The sequence below is a fragment of the Amborella trichopoda genome, chromosome 7 (genome assembly GCF_054954075.1).
Source record: "Amborella trichopoda isolate Santa Cruz 75 chromosome 7, AtrichopodaSantaCruz75HAP2 v2.0, whole genome shotgun sequence".
Classification (NCBI taxonomy): domain Eukaryota; kingdom Viridiplantae; phylum Streptophyta; class Magnoliopsida; order Amborellales; family Amborellaceae; genus Amborella; species Amborella trichopoda.
This window is the reverse complement of record NC_142342.1, coordinates 7,663,220-7,690,439: the sequence shown is the minus strand read 5'-3', so window position 1 is coordinate 7,690,439 and position 27,220 is coordinate 7,663,220. Positions and strand designations below refer to the sequence as shown.

Below are 27,220 nucleotides of genomic sequence, written 5' to 3'. Positions count from 1 at the left end.
GTTGATAATTATTTTTTATATATTTTATTTTTGTACAAGGTGGTTAGATGTACACATGCCCCAAATTTCAGATAAATTGGACTTGTAAAAAAAGCATTAAAATTCAAATACCATTGGATAATCATAGCCTTATGATGCACTTTAGATGGTGATGAGCTATGAGTAAATACTACAGAAATTCACTCATGAGTGTTTGTAAGGGTCTCTCTCTCTCTCTCTCTCTCTCTCTCTCTCTCTCTCTCACACACACACACACACACACACACACACTCATGTGTGTCTGTTGGAGGATCTTTTTGTTTTATTATCAATTAAGTCTAGTAGTAAATCATGCTCAATCTTGGAACATAGTTTTACCATGCAATAATAAGTAGAAACCAGTTCTCAATTCCCACGCCAGGCTGACCGCAAAGCTGCAACAAAATGGCAGTAGGAACAAGTGCAGGACCAGGTGTTAGATGAATAATTTAAATTTTTTACTTTCTTTCTTTCTATTATGTTGTGGAAAACCAATGAGTGATAACGAATGACATAGATTGATTTTTATAGTTTTAGCAAATCAAATAGTTGTTGAAGGTGATATCTGACCTTATATATTCCTCTACTTAAAGTGCTAGAACAATGTCTTGACAAGTACTTTATCCAGAAATCATCAGTGTCATTTATTGGGACAAGCTAGTTATGCATTACACTCTGTACTTGGGGAAGTTTCATACAGATGTATTTGCAAGTATCATAGAGATGTATTTGCAGGTACATGTATTGCATCATGTTCATAGGGTCAAGCATTCCACCACATTCAAGGTTAAATCTGTGGGGACCATAGTTGTTGAGACTTGAGAGATATAAGACTTAAATTTTCTCACAAGTGTAGCTTACACAATGATAAAATATAAAGTTTAGAAACAAATAGACACACATAGCCAACATTTATATTCCTTGGGAAATTATACTATGATCCAGTTGACCATCAAGAACCAATGGCCACTAACTGTTTATCACTGTCAAATGACTGGATGGGCAGTGATGGAGAGAGAGTGGGACCAACCACTTGGATCATACTAAATGGTGGATACCTCTCACCAACACCATCCATCCATTGAACAGAAATGATACTCACCAGATACGTTTCTATGGTCATCTAGATAATATAATACTTACGCCAATATTTTCAATATTCTTCAACATGATGCTCTCTGATAGAAATTTATAAAATTACTACTGTGATTACAAAGTAAATCTATTTATTAGCATAAATGCATTACCTGAGCTTTAACAAAAAAATTAGAGAGGCTTCTGCCTTGCAAGATCCCTAGGCAACAAGCATTTGCCAACAAAACTTCAAAAGATTCACATGGCTTTGCTAAAGATGGAAACCAAACTGAATTCAATGACATTCAAAATGAATCTTCTCGCTTAGCTACACTTTTGTAATTTGCAAGTTGTAACAAGCGAAACAGACTCGATAACAACCAAAATATGTGGCCTCCTCATTCATTATAAGACAGGTGGCTTCATCGTCTGGATTCAAGGTTCCAAAGGGCTCATGTCTAAATCACTTCTGCCTCATCAAGGTGAGTTGACAGTCTCCACACAAGGCATTCTCTCAGCATATCTACATTCTATATAAAAACCAGAAATGTATACACAATGTTTTTCTCATCGTTTGTGCCATCATCAGGAATGATCATCTTGTGCTACTCCAAATTCACATATACCACCAAAATTTAATGCTTCCAAACCAAGCATCCCATTGATATAGATGTGCTTCAAAAGAAACACCTGTGTGCATCCATAGTTTATTTATACACAGCCCTCTTGAGTAAGCAAAATTTTGCAATTAATTATAAGCAACAGACTTCATCATTTGAGGCCCAATCTAGTGCTTCCCATTTGCTATTTGCATCATATAAGCCTCTAAAGCTGGTTCTGGGAATGACATTTTCTTCCCACAGGAGAAAGCCCAACCATCAAAATATCTCCAAACTAGTGAATAGTGAGTTAGGTATTCTATTGAATTATTTTCAATCCAACTACTGCCTTCTCTGCAACTTTGAGAACCCATCTGGGAAGCCCCAGTCAAAAGCGACTGGACATTCTTCTCCGCCAAAAACTCTAGACAAAATTTACCATCTCCGAAGCCATTACTATAGGCTAATGTCTGGAGCAGCTGCTGAAAATTGAGGCTCAACTGGAGCAGCCAGGGACACTAAAATAGAACCAGGAAAAATCCCATCCAATTGGGTATCAGATGTCTTGCTTATTGCACTTCCAGTAAAAGTACTCTCAGAAAGTTCTACACATCCTGAAACATGGGAAGGGAGATCTTTCAGTTCAGTGTCCATGTCATCTATGTCATCTTTTTCACCTTTTGCAGAAGAAAGAGAAGGGCTCCCATTAGAAACAGATTCTGTTTTAAGATTCTCAGCTTTCCCATGCTTTAACAGTTGACAGTTAACTTCTCTAATTTCCTGTAAAATACCCATTTCACCATTGGCATTCTCAGTCAAATCCTTTGATACGGGTTCTCTAGGATCCATATTTTCTTTCAGACAAGAATCAGTTGACTTTTCACTCATGCATGAGCACTCCTTTCCAGAAATGGCTATGTCTTTTTGCAAATTTTCTTCTAATCCGTCCAGTGAGTATTTGCTAGAAGAAAGTTGGGTCTTCCAAGTAGATGAAACATCTACCGGAGCACCAGCCAAATCAAACTCCACGGATATCGGCTTGCTTAAGGACAATACCTCAGAATCCTCATATTTATCAACTGTCAAAGGGGAACTCGAAGCATCATCCTTCTTTTCCTCGATTGTGTTCGAAATTGTTTCTACATGACCCATAACAGTACTAATTGTTTTGGTAAAAGTGCCACCTTTGGAATATTCTGAATCACAGATGCAATTTTCTTGGTTGGTCATGCCATTCATGCCTCCCATGGATGAATCATTAGCATCATGGGCATTATAGCTGATTTTCCTATCTGATTTGGACTTTGGATCCATACATGCAGAATCTTGCCCAATCAAAGGTCCCCTAGAAACATGATTAGAGTATACATCCGTACCACGAGACATGTTATTGGCAGATAAATGATTCACTCCAGAAACATTTTCCTTGACAGGAATTACTTCTGAGGCATCCAAGCATTTGCTCATGGCATTGCAGTCAATATGTTCTGGTTCATTTTCTACAGAGGAAGAAACAATTTTCTTTATAGACAATTTGGAACTATCAGTCTCACCATGTTCGAATTCCTGAATCAAACCTCTGCCAGAGTTGACCCCTAAATTCATTTCATCAACAGAAACAATCCTATCTTCACTGAAACCCACTTCCTTGGGTTCATCTGCTTTCAATGACAAATATTCTTCAGGAGCTGTTCAAGATCGACATAAACTAAGTGATAACAGGATTATAACCATATAAGATAAAATATAGTATTATTCAATGAAATACCTTGGTCCACAGGGTCACCATTTTCCACTGAAATGATGGAAGGTGATGGAGTGAGTGAGACCCACCAGGAAAGGATTGGACCTCTATGGTTGTACCACTCTATCTACATCCTCTATCATTTCATTGGCCAGTGAAGAAAACATGGACTAAGTGTTTCCCATATTTCATCACATATAAACATTCCAGGGAGGAGAGAACCACAAGAAAGAAATGCTCACCAGCTTCTATGTTTTCCACTTCTTTACATCCAGAAAGGCGTTTCCCTAGTAAAGTTGTCCCCGGAAACATCATTAAGTTCATGTCAATGAACTCTTCTCTTTCTGAATCTTCCAAGGGTTTAAATCCAAAGCCTGAGGTCCATGTATCCACTAAATCAGGAATAGCTGATATTACCAGCTTTTCTACCTTGAAAGATATCAGCATCTGCATCACATAATAAGTAATAGAAGGCCAAATTAGTAACAAAGTATTCCACGCAAGCAAGTTCAATAACAATTGTAGGACAAGACTATGAAAGAAGTTCAATACCAAAATGGACTGCCGTTGATGAAATTGTCGGCGAAAAACAAAAATACTACATAGTGTAAAAGAAACCAAATCCCCTATCCAACTCTGCCGATTACACTAGCATAGAAATATGTACCATAAGAACCAGCCATAGATAAGATATACTAATCTGTAATATTTTACAACTCAGGGAATCGTAGTGGGAACCCACTTGGCTCAGGCATGTCCCCATTTTTATTTGTGTAAAACTAGGCAAAATGATAAAAAAAAAAAATCTTATTTTTCAAAAAAAACACAGGCAAGTCAAAAATGTCATTTTTCTCAAAAACACAGGCAAGTCTCTTAGCATACTCACGCAAGCCCCGTGTCTATAGCGAGTCTTGAGGACTCGCACGGTGCACACATTTCTTTTTAAGTATAATATTTCCTTCCGGAACCGAAAGATAACGTTCCTATTTTTAGGCAAATTCTTTCTTATTTAGAGGGTAGGGGTGGGTGGAACACTTTTAGCAGAAAAATCTATATATTTTGAGATTTTTAGTCTAGAGAAAGATTGGTGAATCCCCAATTTTCACAGATCCTAAATCTGATCATCTCCAAAGTTTGGGATAAGGACTTGAGGAGTATTTTGTCTTACACATGATTGTAGAAGGAAATTGCAAGATCAACTGCCCATGGTGGTTCCCAAATATTGGGTATGTATTTTTTGGTTTTCTCTTTCATCTTTTTTCTTGAAATAATTTTAGCAAAAAATATCTTCAGATCCAGAGAGACCAAGGGTTTGTTCCGTAAATCCTCTCCTTTCATACACCTCTTCGCTGAACAAAAATATCGAGATAAACTTCAAAAACTACCAAAATACCTAGTGAAACATATCATATTCTGAAATTTCAAAGAAAGCCTACTCCTCTCCCTAGGAAAGGTGTTCTAATCTCACCAGATCTAGGGTTTTCAGCAAAAGTGCATTGAGCATACTACACTGGGAGGCCACTGTACACTTACTCCCTCAGACAAAAGACCTCCTATAGAGGATATTTTGATCTAAAATTTTGGGATCCACTTTAAAATTACCATATGAATATTTTAAAAAAAAGGATTTTGAGCTCCTAAACATTTAGATCTGAGTGTCCAAACATTTAGGATGATATTTTACGTTTAGGCACATACAAAGCGTGCCTGGAAATATTTTTTTTTTTTCAAGTGTTGGTAGTCAGGTTGTGGTTACATCCCAAAACTTTGGGGTCCAAAAAATACTCTAGATAGGGTTTTACCCGAGTGAATTGCCTTTTTGTTTTAGGGTGGTAGACATTGAGGTTACATCCCCAAATTGTGGGGTCCTGAAAATACTCTAGATAGGGCCTTACCCAAGGGAGTGAATGTAAGATGTACCCCCATTGGAGCATATAATCTTTTGGTTTCAGCAAAAATCTAAAGGTACCTCTTTTTTTTTGCTCTGTTTTTTCTAACTAGTTTTCCTAGGTTTTCTTTAATTTTCAGATTCTTCTTGCTTATTGTTTAATATTTTCTGGGGAATTGTCTGGCTCCTAGAGACTTGCCACAAGCCTTCCTGAGCTGATTTGGGATACCGCCAGTTGACTCACGCAAGGGACCCACCAAGTCCCAGAGTGATTCCTTGTTTTAAAAAATTGGTCGTATGCAGCAACCATGAAGGTATTCCAGAAGATCAAAGGGAAAGGAAATCCAAAAAGTGGTTAAAGAGGTGAGTTCTATGCTCAACAGAATAGTCTTGATAAACTACTATAAGCATAGGTATGATAGATCTTGTTGTCTTATCTTGTCGTAATATCATCAATTCATTGGTTCTTCATCCTCATAATTGAGGCCCAACAACCATTGGCCTAGTTATAAAAGCTCTTTTTCATATCATGACATCGAGAGAACTATATCATAGGAACAAACATAGCGTAGTCACGTTGACGTTAGTTGTTAAAATAGTTGACGGAAGATAGGTCGCAATAACAGTGCAAGTGCTGGGAAAGTTTTTCTATAAATAACAGCAGGGAAAGTGTTGATAGCTGTAATGCTGGATATTCAAGTACTAAGCACCTCGTGCAGCCAAATGCAACATTTTGATGCTGGCAGATATAACAAACATTAGCAAAGTTAAAAAAGTCAACGATACAGGGAGGTCAAAACAAATTTATCCACAATTACAGTTTTATATTAAAGAGTAACTTTACAGATTGAAGTGAATCCGGCAGCCCATTAAACTCTTGATACAAAATAGCAACTTATTGTACAAGCGATGATTCATTGTGTAGCACGAGGTCAAGAGGAAACATTGGAATGCCTCTAAAAATAGTCTTATAATCACTTGGAAAACCATTGCAAATTTTAAAACAAGCTATTTAAAATTCCTCAACATTACAAATTCTTGTATGGAAGACAACAATAAGTTTCATTATCTGCAAGAGTTGGTTAAATAGTGATTGGCCAAGACAAAATGGTGGAATGGCTCTCACAAATTTGCCTCTGGATTCTCCTCTTTGGTCACCATGTACAATTATCAATTAGAGCCACTGAATGGAAATGAGACCCAGAGGAAGCTTTAAGTAAAGGAGGAAGTGAGAGCACTAGAACTGAGAAGGTATGCATGCCTAATTAGAAGACTGTATGTGCACATTGGGATTACCAACTCCTTCAGCCTTTTCTCTTTATTTTTGGGTAGTTTGGCAGTGGGATTTAAACCTGGAAGGTAGTACATAGTTGCCAACACCGTAACCATCTAGCCAGATGCCGGAAATCAGCCTTTCATTTTCTTTTATGACAATCTATCAGCCTATTGACGAAGGGTCATTAGTTGAACCCAAATTTTTTTTAACATCACCATAAATCTTCAGAGATGTGTTACATGAACATCCCACAACAGGGCTTGCAGCACATACAGGACAAGAATTAGAATGACTTCCACATGAAATGGAGACGTTTGTCGTTCCACAACAATATGTGCAAATAATGCAACGCTATGTTCAAGAACTTATGGTTTCGTAAATATTCGTGGAAAAAATATAAATTCCATCAGAGGAAGATTTAGGGATAAGTGTTGGCCCTAACATATTTTTGCAGAATAAGAGAGATGATGTGTTTCGCAAACCTTGCATGAATGACAAATTTAAGAATTCCATTAGTAGGATTTTATTATTGTCTTATCGAGTCGGATGTCCCCAATGCCATCAAGTAAATAAGGGGGAGGATAAAGGTAGGCAAGGACGGCCAGATATCTCATTTATCAATATTTAAATGCTTATTGGAACATGGAAGTCTTTGAATGTGGGTATGGATCTTCACAATAGGGAATCAACCAGTTCGTAGGAAAGTTCGCCGACTTTGGAGGCAATAGAGGGGGAAACCTCATGCCCCAAGGACATTCTGTGGATATCCAAACCATGAAAATGTGTTATTCAAGTCAATCATAATCAGCTTATTTTCTTTGAATCCCAACAACTTGTAATATTTAGATTCCAACATGAGAGCCCCATGGATCGAAGATTCACACAATATAGGCCAGGCACCTAGTATTGATGATTTACCAGTAAAATATGCAGTGGTGCCAAAACAAAATCGGCACAACTCAACCTAATATTTTCCATAAAAAATACCATATTTAATGACAAACAGATACGATAATGGAAAACATGCAATCCGGCATGTTTTAGTTGGCCACTAGTCAGGCCGCCTTGAAACCCACACTGCATTTATCTGTCATTAGTTTATCTTAACCATATCTCACTTAAGAGAAACTATATCAACAGACCTGCTGAGAAATGTTATGAGCTCACCATAGTACAATCAGCAAAGAATAGGTTCAATTTTGCAATGAATTACAAAGGGCTTTATTGTGATCAGGGCTTTTCAAACTCGTGAGACCAACTCGGACTCGCATATAGGGCAGAGGGGGATGGGAGGGTTGTGGGGTGTTTCACACTACATGAAGTGTACAGCACTCAGCAAGCACTATACAAACTCACACCAGTATTGTGAAACTCTGGCTGACTTGCCTGAATTTCACAAGACTCAGACGATCCGCTACGATACCCGCCCAAGTACTGTATTTTATAGAATTGGGCCCCGGGGAGGGGCGGGGCATTGAGGACCCTAGAGAGATTGTTTAAGCCAAAATTTTATCCCTCTTTTAGCCTGATTTACCAATTAGGACTATTTAAATTTGAGAAAAATCCTTCAAATTCGATGGGTTTGAGAAATCAAAGATTTCAATTAAGGGTTTTTCTTATATCCAAAAATTGTAAATTCTTCGCATTAGATGACCCAATTTCAATGAAATTTGATATCTTAACCTACCTCTGGGATCTTCATCGACCTAAAGGCTTGTTTTTATAAATCTTATAAAAGATTAGTATTAGAGAGATTGAAAATCGGATTTACTATTCATCCGAATTAATCGGAATTTTTTAAGAGCGCGGATCTCCCAAATCCAAAGTGGAAACTCAAAACTGGTATAGAGGTTTCATTTATCTTAGTTGTCGAGACCTTCCAACCAAGGGGTCGATTCCGCTCCAGAATCTTGCTCCTGCACTCAAGAGGAAGGGAATCTCACTCTGTGGTTTTTAAACCATTGAATCTCAATCCTTCCTATTAGGGATCGTGAACCTGAGTTACAAGGATCATGATTCCCTACATTGTAGTATCGTAAACCAGTATAGTATAATATAGAAGTGCAACTTAGTACAAAAATAAAGCAAAGCAGTAAATTACAATCTAGGAGTGTGGTATAGAATACTAGTGCATAATATATAGCCATGTTATATATTACATAGCCATATATAATAAATTTAAATATAGCAGCATATAGTATACTATAGAAGAATTGAACATGATCCGTACTATAGGGAACTTTCTGCTTGTAATGATCCTACAGTCTCAGTCCCCCAGATCTGTTTGAACCCAATCCTGGCAAGTATGTTTGTAATCATCTTAGGAAGCTTTGATGAGAATCGGAGAAGTCATTTTGCATCAAGCACGAAGACGTCATATACATGAACATTGCTCCAGATTTTTCGTAACTTTTTTTCTTTCACTTTAAACTTCATATATATGCCTGAAGTTTGAACATTTTTTTTGATCCAGCATTTATTTATTTTTTGTTAAGTGTTAATTTATTTGATCCGGCATTATTTTAGTTATTGTTAAATTTTTATTGCAATCTATCAAATAAATGATCAATAAGCTTTTACATCTCATTATCATCACATTAGTTTCAAATTTCATATCGTTTTCATTTTTCTCAGATGTTAACAATTTTTCTGTTCTTCTATCTTCAGATTTTTAAGATTTTCCCCCTTTTTTCTTCATTTTTTGGGCTTATAAGGTGGCCGGGATTCGTCTCAAACAAGTTGACTCCTACTTGCCTAAGTAACCTGGTCAGATCAGTGGCCAAGTTCCGAGCCCGAGCTAAGTAAAAAAGAACATTGATTGCGATGAGACGTTCTTATCCTTCAGTAATAAGGACTTTCAAATGTGAAACCAACAACATGATAACCTCAAATTCTACTTCAAAGCACAATCAAGTTGAGACACAACCGGACCGTGCATAAATAAAAGCAAAATAGCTCTTCATGGATAAGATTAGGTTGAAGTGTGCTAAAGGTATAAAGAGATAAACCTCCTCAAGTGCATTCATGAGACGCCGACACATTCCTTGGCGCCGATGTTGACTACAAGTTGCAATAAGGGGCATCTCTGCAACAGTGACTCCATGAACCCTTCAAAGAAGCAAACTAGTAGAATTAGGAGAAGAAGTTTTTATTAAACATATCCTTATAGAAATTACCCCATCATTTACCAAATGAGATGCATCATTTACCAAATGAGATGCACGACTAACAAATGGATTTTCGGTTAGAAATTTGTCACCATTTGGTTAATCAAATCAAAGATTTAGAAAGGAACCAAACGATCGCTCACCGCGCAGGATGTCCCTCCATATACAACATTCAAGCAAACCCTTATTTTCTGGTACAAAAACCTAGATTAGCATTAAATTTTGAGTTTTCTCTAAATTGGAGAAATACACTCTTTCCGAGAAGTGTGATCTAAAATTTAAAATTTTATTTTCAAAATTGACATGAACTTAGATGAATGATGTTTTATTGCACATTCCAATCACAAAATAGGTATAAAATTATTTTTATACTTTTTACAATTTTCAAATATTCATCTCCAAAGAACTCTAGGCACGGCATACGGTGACCATCTGAAGCACCTAGGCAAGGCAGTCCCCTCACTGCTAGTGCCTTAGAAGACATTGGGTTTGCTTGTGTCCATGGAGAGAGCAAGGAAGGGAGTATGAAAGATGATCATAATGCATGAAGGCGTGATATTAGTCATGCCAAAATAAAATAGGTATTAATATCATAAATCAAGCTAAACAAGTCTACAATGGGGGACACTTTGAAAAAATCTAATCATTTTTTGACAGAAAACCTGATCTACAAAATAAGGGAAGTCATTGGGATGCATCACACTATACCTGATGGTAGCCACAGATATGAGTTCATCATCCTTCTCCAGGACAATTGTGTAAAATCCTTGAAAATTCAAGCGAGAGAAATCCGATCTGCACAGCAAGCGAGAACCATTTTACCAAACACAAGAAACATGGCAAAGGAAAATGATATTGAGAAATAGAATAATTATTATAGCAAAAGCAAGACCAGTTAAATCAGTCGCACATACTACCAGAACCATGACAAAGATAGAAGATATCCAAAAATCAAATGTGTTCTTTTTTAATATTGTGTTCTTTGGGACTTGACAAGGACGAACATTGGTAAAGGGCAAGAGGCAAGGCCATGAGCATTCCACAAAAAGGTTATGACTTCCAAAACGATATCAACATCTTTGTTTTTTGGAAAAAGAAAAATAAATAGAAACTGCGGTTCCATGGCCCCACTTTGCATGTTGTCTGAAGTGTTTGGGTCCAGCACACACATGAATCTATAGCTACAATTATGATGCAGCTGGATTGCATTAAGAAATCCCCACCAAAACACCACCACACATCATTTCAATTTTCACACATGTTCAATGCTTAACTTGTATCTTCCCACCATCGACCATATAATGAAATCTTCAACAGGTCCATCTCAATAAAACAAACCACTTCCTATCATCCACCAAACTTCCGCATATACCCCCAGAGTAACCAAATTCTGCCAGCAATTCCTGCTGCATTCATGTGGCCAATTAGAATTCCTCCTGATCCAGGGCATTCAGACCTGTAATGTTTAATTCCCAACATGCAGCACTAAACTATCCCAATGGCCCATCTCTTTGCCCCATATTCATCCACCAGGGGTAACTATTTTAGAAACTGTGGTTATATTGCTGCCGCTTATCCAAACCAATCATATCTTTCCATGCATTTTCATGCACATCGCCCCCACCCCCCCCCCCCCCCCCCCAAACAACAAATTTTCTTAGCCCTTTCTACTGAAATCTTTTTTCATATTTACCTCTTCCATCATTCTCACACAAGATTGTTTGAACCCATGATGACATCATCCCTCATGCTATCCCCAACTCCTCTTTATTAGCCTTCTATTTACTGTAGCATGTTCCCTCATGTAGCCCTCAAAATTTCCCATATTTCTCTGCTCCCAATGAAAGCTACTTCTAGTGCCCCTCAGACAGCCGATCTCTGCTAGGATGATACAGATCGCCATAGCACCCTCTTTCACGTCTTTCGTCCCCATAAACGTATTTATGCCCCCCTCAAAACATTTTTTCTTAGCACGTCCCATTCTACTCATCCATTTTTCACATCTACTCCTTCCATCATTCTCACGCACGATGACATCATCCCTCATGCTATCCCCTACCTCATCTTTATTAACTTTCATCGACTGTAGCATGTTCCCTCATGCAGTCCTCAATTTTCGCATTTCTACTCCCAATGAGAGCAACTTCTAGAGCCCCTCAGTTTCAAAACACAATCCCGTGAATGATTTTTCCTCAAACATTCCTCCATGAATTCCTCAAAGAGAGTATGGAAGTGAATTCCCAAACATATGACAGTTAAAGAGTTAAGCTGAGAACGCAACCAAGAAGATCTACAAGTCTTTGGAATTAAAAAATTCTTCCAGGTTTACAACTAAAAGCATTATTAGAGGGACTGTTTCGAAATATAGGCACATATCATAAAATGACACCCCTCTTTATCATTATAAGTCTGTAACACACAACAAATGAAATGTCATACACTTAATGGGATATTTAGTGCCATAAAAATGAGTATGTAATGTTTGCATATCATGCCGAAGTACATAATAAAGTCCACGGAGCATGAAGCCACAGAGAGAGTCTTTGACACATACCCCCAACTGTATAGGACGTGGGGAATCATATCTATGCCTGTCCTAGGATCTAACATTGGTACAAAGCATTCCTCCATGATAGTTAGGGAAACAGCTAGCTTTGTGTTACATTCCGCCATCAGCGCAAATTTTTGTGCAGAGTGGACCTTTTGATCACCATGAATACATCTAAGAAGTGTCCAGGAAAACCCATCCCCAATGTGGTTCACCACTCCAACACGAGAACGCAGACCTGAGTAGACCTACATTTAAACCCATAAATATAAGTTGCTATAGGGCAAAGAAAATAAAACATCTCATAAGCAAATTAATATTTTGCTAATGAAAATTTCGGCATAACGGCAAAAGGGAAAACAAACTAATCTATAAAACTAATAGCCATACCAAAAACTAGAAGTTTCTTACAGTCAAATAAATGACAAAACCATGCACAGGAAGATCATTTCACAATGAACATGAGACATAGAAGCTTGGCATGGGAGGAGAACTCAGTGGTTAGTAGCACACACCACGTGTGTTGTTTGTGTGTGTCTGTGTGTGTATGTGTATGTGTGTGTGTGTGAGAGAGAGAGAGAGAGAGACTGAACCTGCTGATATTTCATTTAGAAAGGAGCTTACCAGACCTGATATACCACTTCTCACCCGAAAAGGTGAAAAAAAAAATTTATTCACAAGATTAAATTAAACTTTCTGAGGATCATTTAAACTTCATCAAATTACTAATTCGAGTTTCTTTTGTCTGTTTCGTAACAGTAACTATATTAATTAGATAAAATATGTAGAATAAGCTAGGGATTGACATCAAAGATATGTCAACACAACATCTCGGTGAGTCAAAGCATCAGCCTCAACCAGAAGGGTATCGCATGAAACACGCTTTAGTGAGACTATCTGCCTCCTCATTAGACTACAGGAAGAGAATATCCGCTATCTAATCAAATATCAACACAATTTGCCAAGGGGACAGCCAGCCCCCTTTGCCTATCTAATTAATCTTGTATAGTAAAACATGCATAATCACTGCATACACATGAATGTGGGGATTAGTTTTCTTTTTTCTCTTGCTTAGACAAAAAAATAAAAAAGGTACACTCCATTTAATACTTTCAAAAGGTTTCCAAGTGCAATTAACAAATTAATAATAATTACACGCTGCAAAGGATCCATTCTAAGAAGAACCTGCACAAGAATATAAAAAAACAGAACTTCTGTGTAGGATGCATCCTAAATGCATGCAACAAAAAAACCAAGCAGCCCATGTAAAAAAACAACACCTCTTGACAGCTTTGTCCACAAAACCAATTATCTGAGACTACTTCCTCTTCTCCCCGTGTGCCATTTCCTTTCACACAAATACTGTGATCTGTTTTAAAAAGAATATATTGTTATCACAAAATACATCTTGTGCATAATGAGATCATAAGAAGCACAAGACAAATAGAGTATCACAATGAACAAATATAAATTGAGGTAAAATAAAAGAAAATGTCATGAAATTCAAAACAAATAGTAAACCGCTTACATTTATGTTCACACTGTGAACATTCCAATACAACGGGTAAACTCAAAGCTTCTTTATGGGACACAACACTCCCACAAATCTTACAGGTGCAGTATGGGCAATTCCAACTTCCTTCAGGGAGCTCCTAAATATCACAAAGACAGTAAGAAATTCCTACATCTCCAGAAACATATACAACACAAGCAACAATATTCATTTCAATAAGCCAAAGTACTAAGCATAGTATACATACACAGAAAATCCTTTAGCAAATGAGATTTCATCAAAGAAAAGGAACCTACTGCAAGGTTTTAAAGGGAGCCACCGAAGAGAAATACTATGGAGGACAATGAAACTCAAGAGTATATTTCTTCTAATTATACTATTAGACAACCTTTTCTTTTGGCAAATTAGGGGGGCGGGAAAGTAACCATTTAACCATTAAAAATTAGAGCTGAGCTTGATGTAATCAATTTTCTAATGTCTTTTCGCATGTAAACTTTCAAAAGAAAAAATTAGGGCCAAACCTACTGCACATTCTTTCCAAGATATCTATAAAAACCACCAGAACCATTTCCAACTGTTTCCCATATATAAAAGTCTTGCAATCAAACAACAAAGAAGAATAGTCACACACACACCAAAAAAGAAGAAGAAGAAGAAAGGCATCTATTGGCTTACCTTCAAAGAAAAATGGTTGATGAATTCATATTATCAATATGAAGGCGTCATTATGATCTCCAGAAAATAGAATCTTAATGTTGATAAATCAACCACTTTCCCCCAGGTTTACCCCGTTTGAGGGTCTTTTGGTGATGGAGGAATGAGGATAGGGCACTACAACCTGCGAAAGGAAAAATCTTTTGGACAGGCGAGTTGGACGAGGCTCCAAAGCACTCAACTTGGATCCAACATTGAAAATGCAGGATGTCTATCGGAATGTAAAGCAAAGTGGAAACTCACTTCTCACTCATCCCAACAAAAACGAAAAAACATGAAGAAGAAGAAAACACAAAGGTTGGAAGGGACTATGCAACATGCGTCGGATATTGATATGAGGAAATGTAAGGCGAAGTGGAAAGGGAATATTCATGAAAGACCAGAAACCAAGTACATAGGCTGTTAACAACTCAAACTGGATAGCCAACTTGTGAACTATCAAAAATGATTTGACTTGCTGAGTTGAATAACGAACTACAAAAAGTATCAAGAGCTATTAAAAGGAACATGTCTTAGGTGGGATCGGACCTGGAACATGCGGGAATTGACACCACACTCCAACCACCCCGTCAAAATACCACTAATATGATAGAACTTGTGCAAATCCAATATTTCATTTGTAAAACAATGAGTGGGTAAGTCGGGTCCTCAAGTTCTTCAGAGTTGCATTTGAGTTTTTAATCACTAATTTTGATGTGGGAGTTTCATTGATCAAATCACTGAGGACAAGTTTGGTAGGGCCACCTTTTACAATCGCTATTTTGATGCCTGTGGCATCTCACTGTTCTCCATACAATAGAAAGATAGGGCTGAGTATTCTTTCCATCACCATTGTAATATGTGGCTTAAAAAGGTTGTTTTGAGCATCCGTTTGGTAACATAAGGACGTGGAAACCCATAACCTTTCAACCAGCAGAAGTGGCCCAGGGCTATTATGCTTTATTGCAAAACATACCCCCCTCCAAACATTTCCATGCATATCAAGTTGCACCAGGTACAGATAGGCCTTAAGGTTGAACAAAATGTCGGCTAATGAAGGACGATGAGCTAAAACACAGCAGTTGTAATTTTAATTGTCTTCATCTGTGGGAAAATTCTCGCCACTTGGTCAGATTCCCCCTCTTTGCAGTGTCCATCGGGAAAGGTTGAGAAGGACCTACTCTTATTTTTTGTTTGTTTCTTAACATTGATCGAAAATTTATAAAAAGAAAGTACTTCAAGGAATACTCAAAGAAATTATACAAACCAACATAAAAAGAATGAAGACAGGGAAGAGAAGAGTGATGGGAAAGAGAAAGAGAACGAGTGGCTAAGACTAGAAGAGAGGGAAAACAAAGTGATGGGAGGAGGAAAACAACAAAAAAAAGAAGGCAAAGACAATGGGTCCTCAACATTACATGTTGAGGACCATACCTCCTTGGGAGGCTTATCAACAACTTGTTTGCATTTCTATAAATGTGAAGGAAAGTACATTAGACATAAATGAGCGTCACTCCCTAACATAGGCCCAAAAATGATTTTCAGACCTGCCATACACAATCATATAGACTCCTCTCATCCCTGTCGGATATGGACTCAGCAGATCTCATACTGAAGTTAAACTTGGAACAAGTTGGTGGAGAAGACCACAAGGCATCCATCCTGGACTGATGTACAGAATGATGAGTATTCATGGCCCAATCTTTAGGAAGTCTTGGGATACAACTCCATGGAAAGCAGGAGAAGCCAGGGTGCAGGAGACAACCGTGTCCTCATTCCTGCCACAAGTAATGTCCTAAACAACACAACAAGATCCTACTCTTGTTCTCCTTCCACAAACACCAAGGATAGTCAGAAAGCACAACATACATAGTAAGAAACCAATCCAACACTGAGATCCTTTCTACTAGGAAAGCATAACCCAATTAGTCTCAAGTATATCCAGGAAGAAACTTCACACCCATGTGGATGGTAGGTGCAGTGCAGAAATCAGTGTTTCAAAAAGCAGACTGCCCAGCGCCTGGGCGGCCACCTAGGCGGTCCAAAAGGCCTGGGCGCATCGCCCAAGCCTAGGCGGCAAAATTAGGCGGCTTTCCTCGGGCGCCCACCTAGGCGCCCGGGAACCCTCCTAGGCGGCCGCCCAAGGGCAGAAATGCCGCTCGTTGAGGCCATTTTTGGGTCATTTTTTTTAATATGGTGGGTTTTAGGTTTCAAATTAACCTAAAACCCATTAGAGGCTATTTTAAAGAGAGAGAAAAAAAAAAAAAAAAAATTGCTGGGCTGCCCAAGTTCTGGGCGCCCGCCTAAGCGCTGGGCGACCTGAACCCCCCGACCGCCTAGGTGCCGCCTAGCGCTTTTTGAAACACTGGCAGCAATAAATGGTCCATAGTTTCTTCAACATCCCAATACAGATAGATAACATAGGGAGTAAAGGCCCGGATGGTGCAATTGCTCACCATTTAGGACTTTACCTAAAATCAATAACAAGCTACAGCTCTCAGTAAGGCTGGAACGGACCAAATCAATCAAACAAGATGCATCTCCAAATATGACCTCTAAAGGACTCAGTCAAATGACCAGAATAAGAATTTCCCATTACTGTCATGACCATAAACCTTGCCACGAGTAACAACAGTGTGAAAAACAAAGACTAATACTCATTTGGTGCCCTGTGTATGCAAAACCAAGTTTTGATTATATTAGGATTATGCAAAAGCCTGGTATGAAGATCATTGTTATTGGGACAATGCTGTTTGGATAGCTTTTGGAGGGAACATACGATATGCAAATCCCCAGTGTGGGTGATATGTTTGTAAAACATAGGATTGTAATTTCATTCTATTTCCATGTTAAAAACGGTTTTCTCATGTTTCCTATTTTCATTTTTGGATTCCTTTATACTCGTATTCTAGAAGTTATGAGCTACTTGGGATTCTTAATTAATATTTTGTTGTGAGTAAAAATAAAAACGCTGTCAGCTTGCCTGATATTAATTATTTGAAGATCATATGGGTAAAGTTTATGAGAAAAATAACATGATTCTGAAAACCGAAAGGTAAAGAGAACCCCTGGAAACTAAATTCAAATTGTTTTGTTTATCGTAATGACCCATTTCTCAAGGCTGAAATTCAAGAACCTTGGGTGAAAAGACCAAATTACAAGAAACCAGAATAAGATTACCTTTGCAAGAATGATTTAGCAAGACTCGGGAAAGAATTCCAAGAAATCACCACATTTGTAATTATTGAAAAAACAATAGAGCAATAAGGTATTTGCAGTAAACTGTAAAACATAAAAACATTAAATAGAAAAAATAACAGAAGTCAATCTCTGATTTGCAGATTCCATTAAATAGAAAGAAGAAAAAAAATTGAATCATTATTGTTAAACAATAACCCTTTTTTTTGCTAAGTGAAATAGTATAATATGTAAATGCTTTAAACCTCATTTTGCTAGCACCAAAAAAAAAAACGAATGGCAAAGATTGATTCAAAATCAGTTAAGAGGATACTGGATGATTCATCAAAAAGAAAAAGGACAAAAAAGATATAATCCCAAACCAAGAAAAAAAGAAGAAGAAATCTGCAACTTATTTTGTAGGAAAAGGAGAATAATAACAAAAATAAAATGAAAAAAGGGGGCTTTCGCATTTTCAAGAGAATAAATAATAGCTATATAACAAGTAAAAACGAGTCCAAATGTGAAGAGAAAAATATGGGGTTCAAGATTGATTAATGATTAGGTGAAGTTCTATACATCTATGTGTTAGAGAGAAGGTGGTTCGAGGAGGATGAATGGTGCTTCAATGGACACGAGAGATGGAAGAGAGTAGATATGGGTTTTAAGAGAGAGAGAGAGAGAGAGAGGGGGGGGGGAGGAAGGGAGAGAGGGACCAAACGGGCGGCCCACACTCCAATGTCTTTTTGCAATGCATACCCAAAAACTTGGTCTACAAATGACAGTTTTTTTTTTCCGTTTTTTCTTTTAGCAAACTCATGTTTTGACCTCTTTTTGGTACACAGATAGCCTGCTTTGGGGCAAAAAAATGCGCTAACTATGGCTGAGTGTATGATATCCTGGGTATGCAAAACATGAGTTCAAATACTTTAGGATCCAGACAACCCACAACTTCAAGACAAACTTGCAAGGAGTATAATTCTCTGAATTCCTAAGGTTCCAGCCCAAAGGAGGACACTAAACTACCCTCCCAACCGTCTATCGAAAATAATCCTGGACCAACACAAACAAATTGAATAGTGACCTCGTAATCTTTCAAGAGCCTGATTTTAGTGGGATCTCCTTGTACCAAGTGTCATACAAGAACTGCATTCTCTCCCCATCACAGTCTCGGATCAGGACTCATGATTGGCCTGATTTGAGCTTTCTCACCTGAGCCACAACAGACTTGACCAAAACTCAATCACCAATCCATATTTGGTAGATGGCCAAGGCATGCCATCTCAAGTGAGTCCTTAGTCAACTCACCGAGTTTTAAAACACTGCTCCCCAGTACCCACCCAAAACCTAAAACTAGCTCAGTACGATGGACACAGTTCATGTTACTCCTCCAAGACCCGAGGTCCCTGAAAGACATAACCAGCTCCGTCAACCCCTGCCCAACATCACTTACCCCATACTCACTAGGAATCTAACCCAAAGGTTGTCATCCACCAGACCTGACTGCGATATACACTTAACTTCAAGCTCCTAGTTAGTTGTGCTCAGTCTCCCAATTCCCAACCCTCCTAGGACTCACTTACACACAGTCTACCATTTGGCTGCTTGAAATTTCGTCTCTTCACTATTACCTTGCCATAATGTCATACATATTCTTTGTATCTATCAAAACTGCAATTGCCATTTGAAAGAAGGGCACAAAATTAAATAAGAATATTGCAGAGACCTGAATGAATAAGCACAACGCTGCCCGCAAAGGAGAGGAACAATGCCTTCAGCAAACCAATTTACTTTCACCGCATTGATTCTGCTCGTTCCCGTCCTTCGCTTCAGGGCCTGTCCCTCGGTGTGGTCAGGACTGAATATTGTTGAGCAGCGAAGCTTACACCTGTTCACTTTGGTTCACCAGGTCCTCTTTCCTCCTCCCTTTTCTGCTCACTCGTAGGGGTCAGCGCATCTGTTTTCTTGCAACAAGCAACGGCCAGGGCGAAAGCCGGTGCGCTAACATGCACCCATTTTCTTGCAAAAAGCAATGGCTAGCCAAGTGCGAAAGCCGTTGCGCTAATGCACTATCCCAAAGGTTTTATCTGGATTTACCTTGGCAAACATGATTGTAACTTACAGCCTAGAGGACTTGTCAGAACAGTTAGGAAACTTGCTGGAACCTCAACTCCTGCAATTGAGATTTTATGCGAGTCCACTCTTTGACCCTAACACAGCCAAAACCACCAGGGTAATTTACAGCAGAGATGATTGCATTGTTGAACATGTTGTTTCTTTGTCATTTGATGAGTTCGAAAGCTTCTCCCTGATCGGGGCACCTTGCTGACCTTATAAAGGATTCTCTGAAGCAGCTACATCAATTTCCCCTTTATAGTGAGTCCAATGACTTGGAAGATGATGCTGCATCCAACTCCAAGACCTTTGAGGATTTTGATTTTTAGTTCTCTCCATTTGTTTGTAATTTCTTAGTGTAACTTGTCTCTCATATATTTTTCTTTTTGCTTTTGAAAGGCCTACTTCATTCTCATATATTCAATGGTTAATTATCCAAAGGAGAAAGAATAAAGGTGGAAATATTATGTAATTTTAAAGATCCTAAAAAGCATTTCTGCAGAACCTTTGGTTTGAAATCAACTTCTCAAAATGAGCAACCAGATGCAATAACAGAAAGTGGTTCACCCATGTTAACAAAGCCAATTTCATAAAGTCTTTTTTTTCCTAGTCCTTTCGTCGTCTCCCTCCTCACATATCATTATAAACCCATGGGAGAAATAGAATGATCATTAAAAAAGCCTCAGGTCGTTAGAGTAGAACACTTTCCATAGGGTAAATACTAAATTTAGCATTGAATCACCATGATTAAGTTAAACCCATAACAAAAACTCATGTTTGAAGGGATCCTATGTTTCTGAAATGCAATAAGCCCAACCATAAGGATCACTGACTCGCTAACAACATGCATTTTCAGACAATGACAAAGAAGCACACATAAGGAAACAAACACAGAATGAAAGGAGAAGAAACAACGCCTATCATTGAAAGATAGACTGTGGTGTAGAGAGTGGGAGACAAAGAACAGGACATGACCCCAACGATGAATCCCACTCGATTTCCAAGTCTCCATCACTGTCCATCATGTCAATGGGCAGTGATCAGCAGTAGACTGCATTCATTCCATATTCCATTGGATTAGGTAGAAACAAAGCACAAAGAATGAAATTGTGTGCCAAAGACAAACCTGCGCAGACAAGCAAGCCAAATGGAAGGTTGAAGGGCAGTAATCGCAACATATGAGATCACCCCCATCTCCACAGAGTCCACAAGTATCATCATTCAGGTCCATCTCCTCAGTTTCCACTATAGGTTTCCCACTTTTCCTGACCTTGTATTCATTTGACCAAGCCTCGAGCTGACAGAGTGTAAGTGGCTTTCCACGCTCCAAGAATATGTTCAGAGAGGGTTGGCATGGTTTATAACCGGCATGGACTTTAAATTCAGACACAGAAAAAACCGCCTGACAGCACTTACACAGCAGCCCATCCTTAGTAACCCACCCATCTTTGACTATTTCATTATCCTTAGGGGTTCTATACTGGATGACCTCATTCTCAAACAATACACCCTCATCAATCAACCAAGCAAGCACTGTTCTTTTACCAAAAGGGGACCAGCATTCCCCCATGGAATCCTTGCCACCTTTGGAAGGATTTCGAGGTTGCAACTTGCAACCTCTCTTTTGACTTTTGAGCTTCCTAGTGGATCTTGAAGGCAGTTTCCTTGCCCTAAGCTTAAACTTTTTACTTTTGGGGGTAAATTCATTTTTCTTTATAATAGCTGCAACTAAAAGATCGTCATCCTCTATCTCACATCTAGGTGTGTTTGAAGCGACCTCATATCTTAGTCTCTTCCCTGCAATTTTACTGCTCAATTTGCATCTATTTGATTTTTTAGCCTTCTTGCTATACCGAGTCTCCAAAGACTGGCCATTTTCATGGACTGCAATATTTTTCCCACCTGGACCATTCTCCTCATCAGCCCCTATAACTGACCTTCTGCAACCCTTCCGGGACTTATTCAAATCATTCTTTTGGAACATACCTGAATGAGTTTTCCGGACCTTATCTACAAGCTCAAAAAACCCATCAGTCTTGTCGTGTCTTTCACATGGATCACTTGTTTCGATAGCCCATGCCTTCTTAGACTTCTTTCGTAAGTTGCTAGTTCTGACAAGTGAATTACTTCTTAGGTTGTTAACAGACCCACGTGGCAATGGACCTTTCAACAATTGAAACGACTTTTCTTCTGGTTGGGCTGAGAAATCTAAAATTTCTCCATTTATATCATTAGAAGCAGTATGAGATCCATCCATGTAACCATAATATCTGGGATCCTCGTATGATAGAGACGGTCCCACCTCACAATTTCTCTCTCTTAGTTGGAGTTCCATTTTATTGGAATTACCTGGCAAAATCCTACTCATGTTTGAATACTGTCCTGTTGGGTTTATCACACAGGAAACCTCATGGTCGACAATTAGTGGTGCTTCCCCAGAAGCCAAAGGATCCCAAACAGCTTGCTGCTTCCATATTTCTCCATTACTTTTGCCACTTTTCATCAAGGATTCAGAAACTTCATCAGACCACATCTTTCTTTTTCCCTTCATTGCCCTAGTTAATCTCAAAGACCCTTTCTCTTTCTTGGCCACAAACTCTGGGTGGTGATGAATGCCTCTAGCAGACGCATCATTGTCTTCAGCCACATCCAATGCTCCTGCAATTGATCTCACTGTCCAGTCCCTATGAAATGTAGCAAGCTTCTCAATAAGAATAGCACTGACAAAAGGATCAAGTAAATCCCACCGCAAAGGTAAAGAAGAAGAGCACTTGTTCTTCTGTGCTTCCTTTTCAAGATAATTTAGCGTATCAGACAAGTCAGCCCATACCCTGTTCTTGTCACACCACTTATCTTCAGCTGTTTCCATGTGACAGCAAAAACCAAAGCCCTCTCCACATGCCTTCCAAGCTTTAGGAAGAGAAGCGAAGTACACCGATCCTTGCTCCCGTGATATATACACAGAGTCCTGAGAGGGCCTGTTACGCCTTGCCCGAAGCCTGATTTCCCACCCAGCATCCACAAGAAAATCTCTTAGATGCTGACGAAACCTCTGGCGAAGATCTGATATCATAAAGCTCTTCTCCAGTGCTGACAAATTATGAAAATCCGATTCCGACGGAAGAATATCAATGGGTTTCACGTCCTCAGTTTCTTTTACAATAGCAAGAGCTCTACAGGGCTCTTGAAAATCAGAAGCAGAAAAATTTTGTTCATCGAAATTTTTGTGGCTCTGTCTACCATCTGGGCTTGCAGAATTCATGTTACAAGCTTCCAAAGGGGCCACGGGCTTCTGATACATGTACCCAGAACACCCATTGGCATCACCACTGCCCTTAAATTCTTTTTTAGTGGAGTTGTTCAAGAAATAGCGCCTCAATATAATGCCATGACCAGAGGATTCAACAATGGGGCTCGTTATAAGCCTGCAAGTTTTATCATAAGGATCGAACTGAGGGCTTGCCTTACTGGTTCCTGCCTCAATTCTCTGGTTTAGAACTTTGGGTAGCTTCCCAGAAGGCACGGCAACAAAGCAAGAACTTGACTCATAATACTCACAGCTAGATCTTCTGTCATGAGATATCATGCTCTTCGAACTCAACCCATTGTTAGAATCCATGCCAACTCCATGACCAAGCAAACTCGAGCCTTCTTGAGAGCAGCTTGATCCAGGAACCGGCTCTGGTTGACCTTCAGGTCTCTCCACTTGGTTCCCAAGGCCAGAAAGTTTCTCCAATGGCTTCAACAACTGACGGATTATAATAGTGTTTTCAGGATTGGAAGCAGCCAATGGGGAATAGGTCTTAATTGCACCAGCCTCTATGAGACTAGTTCCCAGTGGCTCCTTAAAACTGAAACTGGACCCTGTATCTGGATTAGAGTTTCCTGATTTCCCAGGGACCATCTTGAAAGGGTGATCCTTTCCAAAGAAAATGGAGGAAAATATGTGATGCTCTTCAGCGGAACCTTCGAAGCTAGCATCAAGGAAACTGTTACCGCCGATATCTTCACCAAAAAGGGCCCTGGCTAAGCCCTCGGCTACAAAATCTCGCCCCCCTGTAGCGCCTTTGTTCACCATTTCTTCTAAAACCCCCTTTTCTAGGTGGACAAAAGGATAATACTGATATGGAGGAAGCAAGAGTCTTACAAAATAGTCATGTCACAAGCCCCCACATTAGCAGCACAACAAGTCTCTTCTAACCCCACAAATCACATGACTGTAAATCACATTTACTCCAAGAAAACACCCTTCTTTACCCCAAAAAAAAGGCAAAAAAAAAAAGAAGAAGAAGAAAACCAGACTCTCAAGGGGTAAAAAAAAAAAAAAAAAACTTCAGAGACAAAAAGCAAAAAAAACAAACATAATCCCCTCTGCCTTCTGAAATGACAAAAAGGATTGAATCTCAAAGGCCTCGACGTTAGCAAGTATATCAACCGAAAACACCAATTTGGATTGGGACCATGTTGTTTTCCATCACATTTGAACCCAGCAACCAAGCCCACAACCCAAAAACACCAACTTTCAAACAACGATGCCCCAAAAACCTTAAAAGATTAGCCAAACCCACAATCCGAAACCCTAAAAAACCAAAAAGTAGCTCTCCATTCTCGCATGAAAGGATCACACACAAAACCCAAATTAACCTTCTTTCCCTACCCCATCACTGCAATCAGGACAGAACCCTGTATACTAAAACCCTACTACACAGTTCTTTCAAATTGACAAACAAAACAAATAAGAAAACAAAGAAAACCCTAAACCAGGATCCCATACAAAATCAGTAAAAACCCAGAAATAGAAAACATTCCTGTACTACTCCATCCCAAATTACAAGAACACCAAAACCTCACCTTCAATGTACGAAATCCCTCATCAATTAAACCCTAGTTTGAAATATCAAACCATGATTGAGCAATGTGAGAGAGCGAGAGAGATAGAGAATGCGTCACTTACCATGCGATGAGCAAAGTTCAATGAGGAGAAAAACCGGAAGTCTTTAGGGTTTGCATTTGCGATGAGCGCGTCTTCAGAGCAGTAGGGCAAAGAGACTAACAACCTGCTCTCCCTCTCTCTCTCTCTAAAATCCGCAACCCCTTTTACCATGTCCTTTCTCTCTCTCTTATACGGAGCTGCGGTTCTTTGGCATCTTGCTTATGAAACCAACATGCTAAAAATGTAGTGCACTTACTACTACTATTAGGGGGCCTGGATCTTCTTCACCCTCAAATTTGAAGAATGGTGATTTTTTTCATCTTTCCTTTAAATGCTTTTCAGACCTTTGTTGATTTCAAGGCATAAAACACCCCATAAAAATAGACTATGACTCCCATATTCATCAAAAAAAATTAGAGAGAAAGAGATGGAGGGGCGATGAGAGCGAGACAACCATCAAAATTTTTAGAGAGAGAGAGAGAACCATAGAAGGAAAAAAATGTATTTTGTAGTTTGGGAGATAGGCACCCAAGAAGAGAGAGAGGAGAGAGAGTAGTTTTGTAGGTTTATGATTAAGCGCAATTTTTTTGGTGTGCGAGAGAGAGGGGGATAACTGTGCCTTTGTAGTGTGTAAGCAGGGTAGAGAGAGAGTATTTTTGTAGTGTGTAAGCAGGGTAGAGAGAGAGTATTTTTGTAAGCAGGGTAGAGAGAGAGTATTTTTGTAGTGTGTAAGCAGGATAGAGAGAGAGTACTTTTGTAGTGTGTAAGCAGGGTAGAGAGAGTATTTTTGTAAGCAGGGTAGAGAGAGAGTATTTTTGTAGTGTGTAAGCAGGGTAGAGAGAGAGTATTTTTGTACTGTGTAAGCAGGGTAGAGAGAGATATTTTTGTAGTGTGTAAGCAGGGTAGAGAGAGAGTATTTTTGTAAGCAGGGTAGAGAGAGAGTATTTTTGTAGTGTGTAAGCAGGGTAGAGAGAGTATTTTTGTAGTGTAAGCAGGGTAGAGAGAGAGTATTTTTGTAGTGTGTAAGCAGGGTAGAGAGAGAGTATTTTTGTAGTGTGTAAGCAGGGTAGAGAGAGAGTATTTTTGTAGTGCGTAAGCAGGGTAGAAGAGAAAGAAAGCGATAACATTCAAAAAAAGAGAGAGATAGAGAGGGATGGCACGTGAGTTTTGCTTGTGTTAGAGTTTAGAGAGTGGTTTTAAGCATTTAGTTCAAAAGTCGAGAGAGGAAGAGGAGAGAGAAAATATGGATAAGTATGTGCCTAAGTTTGCCGTTATGCGAGAGAGAAGTTACATAGAAATCGACAAAGATTGATTGATTAATTGCTCTTAGGATAACGCCTTTTAGTGAGACTCACAGCCGTTAAAGTAGTCTTCTGGATTATGTTAACGGTTTTGGTAAAAGAGAGCTCATTGTAGTAAAGACAGAGGAGAGATAAGATTTAAAGAGAGAAAAATAAGTTTTAGAGAGAGGAGAGATAAGATTTAGAGAGACAGAATTGGATGGAGTCTATTTGTAAGAGGGGAACCCATAAAAGCAAGGTTTCAATTATGGCTCACTTTCAAAATTTATCATATGGTAATGATCCTATAGATATTTTTTCATCTATGTGTAGAGGGTCCCAAAGGATCATTATTGAAATTGGTATGGATCTCTAGAAAATTTATTACGAATTTGACTTTTCTATAGATCCGTGTCAAATTTAATGGTGATCTTTTGAAATCTTACATACATGAGTAGAAAAAGGTCCTATACGATCATTTCACTTTATCGTAATATGTAATTGAGTAATGATCATATAAGACCCTCCCCCACCGGTATGTGTAGGACCCCAAAGGATCACCAAATTGGCACAAATCTCTAGAAAAGTTATCACATGGATGTGGAATTTAACTTTTCTATCGAGCCGTACCAAATTTAATAGTGATCCTTTGGGGTCCTACACACATGAGTGAGAGAGGGTCCTATAAAATTATTTATCTATGTAATTTTAGTGAAAAAGATTATTAGGATTATCTCAAAATCTATTGTTCATATCGAATTATAAAATTTTAAACTCAAAAAATGGTTAAAATCAAGTAGATCTACAAATATATGAAAATATTTAAAGTGGATCGTCTAGATAATGTATTGCAAGATGCATTATTTCTGGGACTCAATTTTTTTTTGTCTTTTCTTTTTTTATTCATACATCTCGATGTTGAGATGATCAATTAGATGTTTTTTCAACATTAAAAAAATATTTTATGATGGAGTTTTGAGGTGCATCCGTAATTCTACATTTTAAGGTTGCAACCTTATATAAACTTTTTCCTAAAAAGCAAGCTTAAAGCGACGTTAAAGAGACAGCTAGTCTCTTATTCATGAGAAGTTTGGCTTTCTTCAGAGAGAGAGAGTGAAATAACTTTGTGTTCGTAATTAATGTGGATATTTTGTTTGTGTGTATGTGTGTGTAAGAGAAAAATATTATCATTATC

At 38.6% G+C, this 27,220-nt stretch overlaps 1 protein-coding gene across 4 annotated transcripts; it reads right to left on the bottom strand.

The window, feature by feature from the left end:
• Window positions 1–1,372: 1,372 nt before the first annotated feature.
• Window positions 1,373–25,802, bottom strand: LOC18444177 (uncharacterized). 4 transcript variants are annotated; one of them, XR_016060005.1, is made up of 9 exons: window positions 20,939–25,802; window positions 19,424–20,051; window positions 13,843–13,966; window positions 13,595–13,683; window positions 12,321–12,562; window positions 10,475–10,561; window positions 9,608–9,707; window positions 3,678–3,882; window positions 1,373–3,379 (listed from the first exon to the last, which is right to left on the bottom strand). XR_016060005.1 is itself a non-coding variant. In XM_088872917.1 (8 exons), the coding sequence occupies exons 1-8, from the start codon at window positions 23,888–23,890 to the stop codon at window positions 2,148–2,150; spliced, it is 5,031 nt and encodes a 1,676-aa protein (XP_088729043.1). In that variant the 5' UTR covers window positions 23,891–25,802; the 3' UTR covers window positions 1,373–2,147. The 4 variants fall into 4 exon arrangements, 3 of the variants coding, with proteins under 3 accessions (XP_088729043.1, XP_088729044.1, XP_088729045.1); XM_088872917.1 differs by lacking the exon at window positions 19,424–20,051; XM_088872918.1 differs by lacking the exon at window positions 19,424–20,051 and having other exon boundaries at window positions 1,373–3,349.
• Window positions 25,803–27,220: the final 1,418 nt, after the last annotated feature.

Coding starts and splice junctions, on each gene's coding strand:
- LOC18444177 (XM_088872917.1), bottom strand. CDS start 23,890: ATGGTGAACAAAGGCGCTACAGGGGGGCGAGATTTTGTAGCCGAGGGC. Junction 3,883..9,607: donor TCATGAATGCACTTGAGGAG/GTTTATCTCTTT, acceptor TATGTGATGCAG/ATGCTGATATCTTTCAAGGT. Junction 3,380..3,677: donor AGTGGAAAACATAGAAGCTG/GTGAGCATTTCT, acceptor GATCTTGAACAG/CTCCTGAAGAATATTTGTCA.